This window comes from Grammomys surdaster, unplaced genomic scaffold, assembly GCF_004785775.1.
Source record: "Grammomys surdaster isolate TR1022 unplaced genomic scaffold, NIH_TR_1.0 125832, whole genome shotgun sequence".
Lineage (NCBI taxonomy): Eukaryota > Metazoa > Chordata > Mammalia > Rodentia > Muridae > Grammomys > Grammomys surdaster.
In genome coordinates this window covers 2,219,131-2,230,822 of record NW_021620660.1, presented here as the reverse complement: position 1 = coordinate 2,230,822, position 11,692 = coordinate 2,219,131, and the positions used below count along the sequence as shown (strand labels likewise).

The following is an 11,692-nucleotide window of genomic DNA, read 5'->3' as shown; positions in this document are numbered from 1 at the left end:
GAGAGAGAGAGAGAGAGAGAGAGAGAGAGAGAGAGAGAGAGAGAGAGGCAGGACAGAAACAGAAAAAGAACATACAAAAAATGTGGAACATAATGAAAAAAAAAAACCTTTGAATTCTAGACATAGATGAGGGAGAAAAATTCAAAGTTAATGACATAGAACAGCTCTTCAAAAAGGTCATAAAATAAAACTTATCAAAACTAAAGAAAGGCATAACTGTACAGATACAAAAACACAGAGAACACCAATAGACCAGACCAGAAAAGAAAATTCCCACATAATCAAAATATTAATTGTACATGACAAAGAAAATATATTGAAAGCTTCAAGAGAAAAACTGCAAGTAACATATAAAGGAAAACCCATAGAATAACAGCTTATTTCACAATGGTAAATTACAAAGCCCAAAGAACCTGGAATAATGCATTCCAATCTATAAAAGATTATGAAGGCTAGACTAGACTAATATACCCAGAAAAACTGTCTTCCATATCTTTGAAGGGGAAAGAAAAACTTACCATAGTATAAAGAACCTAAAATAATTGTAACCAACAAACCAAACCTGAAGAAAATATTGTGAGATATCCTTCAGTCTGAAGAATGAGTATAGCCAAAAGGCTGTGGAAAGAAATACTAAGCCACAATTATTAAAACACAAAGGACTAATAATAATATAAACGACACCATCAAAAGTCAGCAACATAATGGACCATAATTTACACACACATTTAAATACTATCTTCAAACAGCAGGGTCTTCAATTCTCCATTCAAAAGTCACAGGCTCAGTAAATGGATCAAAACCCAAAATCCATTAATCTGAATTTTATAAAAAGTCCCATATCTTGTCTTTAAAAACAGGCACCACCTTAGAGTAAAAGGATGAACAGAAGTACTCTAATCAAATGAGACCAAGAAGCAAGCAGATATCACTCTCCTAATATCTGAAAAAGCAGATTTCAAACTAAAACTAGTCAGAAGAGACAGAGGTGAACACTTAATTTTAACTAAGGGAACAGTTAACCAAGAAGATAGTACTTTTCTAATCATATATGCATCAAACTCAGTGGCACCCATTTTCATAACAAAAATAATTACTACTGGATTAAAAGACACAGATTAACATCAATCCATTAATAGGTTATTTCAACACCCAACTTTCTCCAATAGGTCATCTGGACAAAAAAATGAACAAAAACATCAGAATTAACTGACATCATACATCAAAAGGACTTAACAGATACTTACAGAATATTCTATCCAAACTCCAAAAATATACATTCTACTCAGCAGCACACAGTTTTCTCATATGAACTTCATGTGGCAATGCAAAATAAATCTTTAAAAATTCAAAAAGATTGAAATCCTCCTTTGATAAACAAAGACTCAAACTGCTCAATAAAATACTTGAAAATGATGCCACATGACCAACTTGGCTTTATACCTGAAATGGAGGGATGGTTGGTTCAACAATCACAACTGACTAGATATAATAAATCACAGAAATAGACCTAAAGACAAAAAAATCAAATGATTATCTCAATAGATGCAGAAATAGCCTTTGACAAAATCCAACATGTGTTCATGATACAAGTCCAAGATAATGTTGGGCTAGAAAAAAATATACCTCAACATAATAAGAATTATTGTGGTAATTTGAATGAGGATGCCACTAAAGTCTCTTACATTTAAATGTTTGGTCCTCAGTGACTAGAACTATTTGGGAAAGATTGAGAGGTGTGGCCTTGTAGGAGGAGATGTGTCGCTGGGGTGGGTTTTGAGGTTTCAAAACCTCATGTCAAGTAGTCTGTTCTCTTCTCCCATCCTATCTCCTCCACTCCACTCCCCCTCTTCTCTCTTTCTGCCTGCTTCCTGTGGATAAGGATGTAAAGCCCTTGACTGCTGCTCCAGCACCCTTTCTATTTGCTTTCTGCCATGATGATCACAGATTAACCCTCTAAAATGATAAGCAAGGCCTCAGTTAAATTCTTTCCTTTGTAAGAGTTGCCTTGACCATGGTGTCTCTTCACAGCAAGAGAACAGTAACTAAGATAGCTATATACAAGAAACCCATAGCCAACATCATTCTAAATGGAAAAAAGATTAAGGCAATCTTAACTGAAGTCAGGAATAAAAAAAGAATGGCCACTGTACTCACTCTTTTTCAATATTATGCTTGAAGAATTAGCTGGAGCAATAAGAAAAGGGAAAGAAATTAAAGGGATAAAAATAAGAAAAGCCCAACTATTCTTATTTGCAGATGATGTGATATTATATATTAAAAATCCCCCAATTCTCAAAAATTTCTAGAAATAATAAATAAACTCATTCATTTTCCAGCATACATAGTCAATTTTCACAAACCGGTAGCTCTTATTTACACCAACAAGAGAAAAGAAAATCATGGAAACATGTCCACTCACAATAGCCTCTAAAAAAAAAAATCTAGGAATAAACCTGAGGAAGTGAGTAACCTCTATCATTAAAACTTTAAAGCTCTGAAGAATAAGACACAGGAAAACAATAGAAAATAGAAAGGCATCTGCCTTAATTAGGGTTTCCATTGCTGTGAAGAAACACCGTGAATCTTATAAGGCACAATATTTAATTGGGGTTGGCTTACAGGTTCAGAGGTTCAATCTATTATCATTATGACAAGGAGCATGGCAGCTTCCAGGAAGACATGGTGTTGGCAAAGAAACCAAGAGTTCTACATCTTGATCCAAAGGCATTCAAAAGAATACTGTCTTCCAGGCAGTGAGGAGGAGAGTCTTAAAGCCAAACTGCACAGTGACACCCATCCTCCAACAAGGCCACACCTTCTTCAAAGGCCATACCTCCTAATAATGCCACTTCCTGGGCCAAGTTTATTCAAACCACCACAGCATCCCATGCTTGTGGATTGGTAGAATTAATCTTGTGAAAATAAACATCTTTCTAAGAGCTTTTTATAGATTCATTGCAATCCTAGTCAAAATGCTAATCTCATTTTTTACAGAACTAAAGAAAAACTACCCTAAAATTCATATAGAACCACAAAAGACTTGACATAGCCAAAACAATCCTGAACAAGAACAGTGCTGATTGGTTACCATTTCTGAGCCATAGTAATAAAAACAATATGATACTGGCACAGAAACAGCAGACATGTAGACCAATGGAACAAAACCAGCACAGAAACAGCAGACATGTAGACCAATGGAACAAAAACAGCACAGAAACCACAGACATGTAGACCAATGGAACAAAACCAGCACAGAAACAGGAGACACGTAGACCAATGGAACACAGAAACAGCAGACATGTAGACCAATGGAACAAAAGGAGCACAGAAACAGCAGACATGTAGACCAATGGAACACAGAAACAGCAGACATGTAGACCAATGGAACAAAAGCAGCACAGAAACAGCAGACATGTAGACCAATGGAACAAAAATAGCACAGAAACCAGAGACATGTAGACCAACGGAACAAAATCGAAATCCCATACGTGAGTGCACATATTTGGCCATTTAATATTTGACAGTGATGCCAAAATCATATGCTGGAAAAAAAAAAGAAAGCATCTTCAGCAAACGGTGCTGGGAAAACTTGATGATCACACACAAAAGAATGAATGTATATCTATCACCTTGTACCAAAACTAAATACAAAGGGTTTAAAGACCTAAACATGAAACCTGAAACTCTGCAAGTGCTAAAGGAACACAGGTAGAAGCTGATGTGATATAGGCATAAGAATAGACTTTCTGAATTGACTTCCATTTCCCCAAGAATTAGGGTCAATAGGTGACAAGTGGTTCTTTATAGAACTGAAAAACTTCTGTACCACTAAGGAAACCATCAACCTCAGGATGAGGAAGCCCACAGAATGGGAGATAATCTTTGCCAGATATGCATGTGACAGAGGATTAAGATCCAGAATATATAAAGAACTAAAAATCAAAGAAGCAAAAACCAAACAAAACAAATCAGAACAAAAACACAACAAAAGAAAACAGAAAATAAAAAAAGCAATGTCCTGCGTCCTGCTAACAACAACAAATCCATAAACAAAACCAAACAACCTATTCAAAAAAATATTATCCCTAGTAACTATGGAAATGAAAACCACATAAACTGTGGGATTTCTCTGGTTATGGGTCCCAAGTGGGCTCTACCACAGGGCATGGCCGCTTGGGGAAGGAGGATGCAGGGACGTTGACTGTGCTTACCCTACTCACAGCCGAGGTTGGTGTGGGCTGTAGAGAAACACTCGGGCACCTAGATGTGGGAAAGTCAGAACTGGTTCGAGGGTCCCTGGACCTGCAACAATGAGGCCAAGACTGTGGGGTTCTCAGACCCTTGGACAACCAGGAGCCACTGGGAGTCAAGGAAGAGCTGAGAATAAAGTGGAGGGCTGTGGGCTGGGTTTAGGAGAAAAAGGGGAGCTCCAGCTAGTCCCATGGTGATGATCTTTGGTTTGTTGGGCAGTAGGCTTGGTGGTGGTTGTGGCTGGGAGCACAGAGAGGCCTTCTATGGGAGATTAGACAGCGGTTCTGTAGGCGAAGGCCTTCTCTGTGGCTCCCCACAGTAGATCTTGATGAAAAGAGACAGTCCATGGTTCTGAATTGTTTATTGCCATGGTGGAAGTGGATGTGTAAAACCAATATTCCACTTCTCAGGGTGGGCCTGAGATTAAATACCTTTTGTAGGGAGGAATATCTGGGAAGGAGTGCTTATTGGCTATGCCCTCAAGGCCTCTAGGTACCTCATTAGCATGGTGATCTCTGTCTTGACCTATGTGACCTGTGGTCACAACTCTTTCATGTGAGAGGCATGGCACTGTTTTCTAAATCTGGAGTCTGGCAGGGAGCTGGGAGTCACCTAAGCCTCAGGTGTGTGGCCACCAAGTCTCCAGGTCCTGACCTGCTTTACCAAACTTCCTGGCATGGTTTTAAGTCCCACAAGTCATGACCTTACCTAAGTCATAGCAAAGATCAATGAAACAACTGACAAAAGGTGCTGCAGAGGGTACGGGGAAAATGGAACCCACACTTACTGTTGGTGGCATTTCAGACCAGGCAGCCACAACAGAAATCACTGAATTCTCCAAACCTAAGATGACATCTGCCATATAACCCAGATCTGCCATGAGGACTTGACATCCTACCGCACAGAATGTGCTCAAGCACATTCATTGCTGCCCTATTCACAATAGCTGGGAAATGGAAGCAATCTAAATGTCCTTCTACTGACAAATGGATAATGAAAAGGTGGTGCATATACAATATTGGATGCTATCCAGCTGAAAGAAAATGAAATCGAGAGCTTTGCAGGTTAAAAAAAAAAAAAAAACCTAGAAAAGATCACATTGAGTAAAGTAAGCTAGACCCAGAAATGCAAACATCAAAAACTCTCTGCCATTTGAGGCTCTAGCTCCAATTCTTCAGATGTGACTATATAACCTGGAGTAACAGCAGAAACCAGGAAAGTAGAAAAGGACTATTGCCAGCTTAGGAGGGTGGTGGAGCAACAGAGAACAGCAGGGTATAGGTGATCTCAGTGGTGCAACAGGAATTCATCAGGGGGTGGGGCTAATTAGGAAAAATGACGGAGATTAGTACAGAGCGTGAGAGAAGGATAAAACAATAGTTAAGATATCTGAAAAAAAAATTGTAAGAAATCATACCCAGTCACTAAAAATAGCACCAATACTGCCTGTAAATCTGTATAAATATAGATATAATTCAAATGAATTTTTCTCATCTGAGCTGACAATGCTTCCTCCAAGAGCTAAAGACATCTCAAGAAAATTCCCAACACTAGGCTAATTCAGTTGCTGGTTAGGCTTGTCTAAAAGACTCCCATAACATTACAGACTATTGCTATTGACCTTGGTTTTTCCCCAGAGCTGGAAGGTGATCCCTATTGCTGAAGCCACCATGTATTTCAGATGCAGAGCCCAGAGCCCTCTGAGCGGGAACTGATTTAAATATTTCCCCCATGAAGATAAGCTTTCATGGCACCAGAGGTATTTTGCAAACCTCCAATGGAGGGAGTCAACCAACAGTCCTATCCAGACATGACACCTATGAGTCACAAGGATGACTAACAGGTCACAAAAAAACCCTAAGAGTAAATTGTGGCACACATAGCTTTATGGTAACTAATAGCTCTCTAGTTAGACTTAAGACTTACTTTACAAGAGGAAAATTGTCTTGTGCTGGAAACCTAGCCAACTTCCCAGGGCTAGAAAATTCATGGATTTTAGAGAACAATGGACACTCACCGTTTTACTAAAACAGCATAATCCCTAAGTACATATTACACACTTGTCCTTATAACCACAGGTAAGTTTAGTCCCCACTCTTCACCACAGAAACATTCCTTTGCAAGAGGTGAAGACCACTTAAAAAACCCACAACCAATAAAAATGCAGAGTCACTGAGTCCAGGTCCCAATGGATGTATCTATAAAACAACCCCTACACCTAAGTCTCAGGAAGAGGGACAGAAAGATTGTAAGAGCCAGAGGATCAGGGAGTTTGCTGTGAGATTGCGCTTTCTAGTAATGTCAGAAGCTCCACCCATAATGTCTCACCAACCTGACTACCTAAACAAGAGCTGAACAAGGATAATAACAATAGTGGATGGAGGAATGATCAAGAGACCTCAAGCCTACACCAAGAGCTATAGGCAACTAAGGAATTCTGAGAGCTGAAAAATGTGCCCTAGGGAAGAGCAGATGACCATCTCTGAAAACACATGGGACAAATAACATTATACAGGCTGAGCAGATTATATTAGTTTGTGTGTGTGTGTGTGTGTGTGTGTGTGTGTGTGTGTGTGTGACAACAATTAATGAAAAAAAACTGGATTTGAAAGAAATCTCAGAGGGAGTTTATAGGAGTATTTGTAGGGATGAATGGGAAGAGAAAAATCATGTAATTTTATTACAATCTCAAAAATTAAAGAAAAATATAAATTTAAAGAAAAGGAAAGACTTTTCAGTAGGGAAATGTTTTCTGACTTTCTGCTTGGAGAGCAAGTTTCTCATCAGTGAAAGAGATATGTATAGACTTTGACACAAATAAAGATTGCTTAGCTTCACCTATGAATTGACAAGTTTGTGGCATTATTTTTCTAAAACTGAAGCCAACTCATGTTAGTTCAACTAAAAATGGTCCCATTATACCTCATTTTAAAAATACTACCATTTATGTAAAATACTATAATTCATTGACACAATTGGGATGACGTGATAGTTAGTGTTAACTATGTAATTGTCAGAATCCGGACAGTCATGTTAGAGGTGGGCCTCTGAGGAATTATCTGGATTAAGTTAACTGATGTAGAAAGACTCGTACTATCTATTGGTAGGAGAGACCCATATTATCTGTGCGTAGAAGCATTCCCTGGGCAGGGATTCTGGGAAGAAAGCTAAAATGAAGAAAGCTAGCTGAGGCTGAGGATTTACTGCTCTGGTCTTCTGACTGAGAAAGTAATGTTACCAGCTGCTTCAGGGTGCTACTGCCTTGACTTTTCCTTCATCCTGGACTGTACCATGAACTGTGAGTTAAAACAGATATTTCTTTCCTGAAGTTGCTTTTCTTAGGGTATCTTATCACACCAATAGGAAAAGAAACTAAAACAGATGACCGAGCTTCCTCAGAGGTGATTAGAACCAACTGACACATGTATGACCAGTGAAGGTGTGTGTGTGTGTGTGTGTGTGTGTGTGTGTGTGCCTGTGGGTATATGTGTAGCAATGAGACTGACAAATTCAGACTGATTAAGATTCTAACTATAGCATAGGTCATTTGACATTTACAGAATATGAGCATTTACAAAGCCATGGGAAGATCATTTGGGTCTCTGTTATATAACATTATTTTGGCTTAATTTGTAAAGGTTAATATACATTTTAAAAAGTTATGTGTTACTCAATAATCAAAGCCATGTACCTTCATTTTACATTGTGCTGTACTTCTGAGCTACACTCCTAGTTCTGACTCTGCCTTTAAAAATCAGCTTTAGATATCATTTTCACCCTACTCAGGGCGGCTAAGACCAAGAAAACAAATGACAAAAAAAAAAAAAAATGCTGGTGAGGATGCAGAAAAAGGGACACCTCATCACTGCCAGTGGCTTCACAACCTGGTGCAACCACTCTGAAAATCAGTGTAGAAAATTTGCAAAAACCTAAAGGTACATCTTCCCTGTTCTACATTCCCTTGTCACATACTGAAAGGACACAACTTTCTACTACTTGATTAGCCATGTCTGTTGCCTCTCTATTCACAACAGCCAGGAAGTGGGACCCACCTAAAGGTCCTTCAACGGATGAATGGAAAATGAAAACGTGGTACATACACAGCAATGAAATGCCATTCTACTATAAAGAAAAATGAAATCATGGAAAATGTAGGTAAATGGGTGGAATTAGATTGTATTATATTGATTTTAGTATCTCAGACCTGGAGAGACAGATGCTACATAGTGTTTCTTGTTTGCAGACCCTTGCTCAATTTTTTCTGTTTTTGGATGTATAATTGGGACTGACTGCAGAAGACAGAAAAGTAGGAAGGGACTGTGGGTGATGGGGTAGGAGCTCAGGGCAGGGGTAGTAAGACACAGGTGTAATGAAAGTGAAAGTGAAAGGGGGAAGTGGGGTGGGGTGGGGGTTGAGAGTTGAATGGGGAGAGAGGAGGATAATTCAGAGTGAGGAAGAAAAGAAAATAACACTACGAATGTTTGAAAAAAGTCATAGGGAAATATTTCATAAACTTACATAAAGTATGCACAATATGTGTATATCTAGGTTTTAAAACAAAGTTTTGCTCTCGGGGTGACATGGAATTTGGGGGTAACCGTGAGGCTATTTTCTCTTCCTGCTTTGTTTGCCAGTTGTAACAGGTGTAGTTTCATGGTGTATGTTCTGCCTTAACCAAGTAAATATGTGTACTGAAAGTTGGCAAAGTGTTTAAGACTTGCCTCGTGGAAGATCCGTTTTCCTAAATGTCTTTCCTCTCTGTCCTGTTGGAAGTGATTCCATAATTTAACCAACTCTAGTTATTAAATAAATATTTAATTCACTATTATGTGTGTGTGTGTGCCTTGCGCACATGGGCATGCGGTGTGTTTGTCTGAAGACATGCATGTATGCCATGTGGCCCTGTGGTACAATGAGACAATTCTGTTTCCATCTGACATTTCCAGGGAGGAGCTCAAATCTTCAGGCTTTCCAGGGAAACTTTGTTGCCTGCTTAGAGATCTTTCTGAACCTAAACAGTTCTATTTTCTGCTCTCTGCACTCAGCATTCCATACTAGCCGTTTTCTTGTTCACCTCTACTTATTTGGCCTCTAGCTTAGGTCTGATACAAGTTCAACCAATGCTTCAGTAAGTTCTGTAACTTCAGACAGCATCTGAGTCTTATTGTTGGGTGTGTATGTGTGGCGGGGCGGAGGGGGGACTTCAAAGGTGAGGTGCATTGTGGAGTCCGAAGGTAGGGTTCTAGCAGAGTCGGACCGAAAGATGTTGGCAGGAACTTACACCAACCTTTTGCAATCACCTGTCCTTTCCATGTGGGTTAACTGTCCTGGGCGGAGTGGACCATCCCACCTATAGGAACCTTAGTGAGAATGTCTTTGGGGGTAGAAACTTCAGGAAGACCCAGTGATGGGTCCATCGGTATTCATCCCCAGCTCCCAAACCCGGTGTCCTCTAAAAACCTTCCCAGAACTATAGAGGTGAGACAAGATGGTTTCCTCCAGGAGAGGAGACACCAGGCAGTCTTCTCACCCAGCCCCGCTGTCGCCGCGTCCCGCAGCGCGCTCCACAGACTTTGCGGGCTGGGAGCCCGCGAGCGCGCGCCCGTGAGGTGGATCGGGGGCGCGCGGCGAGGGCGGCCTGGCACGTCCTCGAGCTCCGCCGGCTTGGCGCGCATCCTCCTGCCGAAGTAGGCTCGTATCCCCGGCGTCCGCCTGCTCGTCCCGGGGTGCGGACCAGCCCTGAGCTCGCCGTGCAGCAGGGCTTCTTCGGACGGTCCTCGCGGAAGCCATGGGCCGCCGGCTCGGAGGGGTGGCGGCGCTGCTGCTCGGGCTGCTGGTGGAGGTAGGGCCACCGGCTCCCCGCGCCTCCGGGAGCGGGGACGCGGGAAGGGCACTGCGGAGCTCGCGAGTCTGTGGTGTGGGGCGGCGGAGGGGCCTGTTGTCGGGACCCCCAGCCCTCCGCCGCCTCCTCCTGTCTGCGCCCCGTTTCCCCCTCGCTGCTTGCTTGGGTTTGCGGCCCCGGCGGGGGAGGGGGCACCTTTGTGCGTGTCCACACGCGCTCCCGGTCGCTCGGGGCCTGGGGCGGCGCCTCCCGCAGCTGGTAGGAGGGACAGGGACATTTCTGCCTTTGGAGATGAAGTGCAGGCTTTTAAAGGCGAGGAGATAAATTCCGCGGGGAGCTTGGGTGGTGGGTGAACTGAGGTGAAGCCGCGGAACTTGATGGTGGGTGGAAGCGCCTCCGAGGTACAGCCCGGGTTAGACCAGGGCTGTGGTCGACTGAACTGCGACATCCTGTGATGCGAGCCACCCTTCCTGATCAGCGGGTTTATTCAAAGGCAAAGCAGTGGACTTATGGTGTGTAAAATCTGGATTGGGTTTGGAGGCTTGTTCATACCCCCACAGCTTCAGTATTTTGAAAGATTTTTGTATTAATAAAGTCACTTTAAGTGGGTAAGGATGCCCCGCTGACTATCACGGTCCTGCCTCAGAAACCTGTAAACTTCCTTGGTTGGAGAGTCAGCAGTGCTTGGAAAGATTCTCCTTTATGCTGGAGGGAAAGTCTTTCTCTTGAAGGGTTAAGGGAGCAGTTACTTCATGCTCTAAGTTCGAAACGGAGCAAAAATTGCTCGGTTTTCTTTGAAATACCTCTCCTTTTTTGAACATTTAACGTTTTTGAGAAGTGCCACCTCTGGACTTTCTTTCTTCCCACTTGTTCAGATTTTAAAAAGCTTAGGAACCAAACCCTCTGGATGATGATTCAACATTGCTGTAGAAAAGCAAACCAGAGAGCACGGTTTACAAAAATAAACGTGTGTACCTCAACACATCTCTGTTGAGGTAATTTTTGTAATCTGGTAATCTTATTTGCGTGTGTGTGTGTGTGTATATGTGTGTGTGTATGTGTGTGTGTGTGTGTGTGTGTCTAACACAAGATTATCTAGTGTTCTCTTGTTTCTGTATTTGTGCCACTCCTGTCGCCAACTTAGTTGTGTGTATCCTAAAAGGCAGCTTCAAAAGCGCTGTTTTTATTTTTATTGGGCTAGGTGTTCTTTCTGTTTGTGTTTATTTTTTCATTTTCTTTTCTTCTATATTTTTGTATTTCAACGATGTTTATTGAGGAAATGAACAAGAGAGAACTGGCAGACACGCCAATACTCTAAGGCTTTACATTCAAGGGCCGGCAGTGGAAAAGCCTTCAAACCCAGTCAATTGAATTATCTTTTCCGGAGAGGAGGAAAACCAAAAGTAACCTCAAATATGATGATATATAATTGTTACTTGTCATCAGTTTTTATTTCCAACTTTTAATATACTGCTTTGTTGGTTTGATGCCGTCATAGTGACGTCGGCTAGAGTTGTCAGAATGTATTTTTTTTCTCTGCTGATTCAAAAAATAAGAAGGCAGTAAAAACAAAACATACAGAGAAAGAAGGTGGGG

At 41.5% G+C, this 11,692-nt stretch overlaps 1 protein-coding gene across 1 annotated transcript in view; it reads left to right on the top strand.

Moving 5' to 3' along the window:
• The first annotated feature begins 9,894 nt into the window (after positions 1 to 9,894).
• Positions 9,895 to 11,692, top strand: part of Vopp1 (VOPP1 WW domain binding protein) — a 67,643-nt gene continuing 65,845 nt past the window's right edge. The window contains exon 1 of the mRNA XM_028789405.1: positions 9,895 to 10,096. Within this exon, the coding sequence (XP_028645238.1) occupies positions 10,043 to 10,096 (54 nt within the window). The 5' untranslated portion in view covers positions 9,895 to 10,042. The remainder of the gene's footprint in view (positions 10,097 to 11,692) is intronic.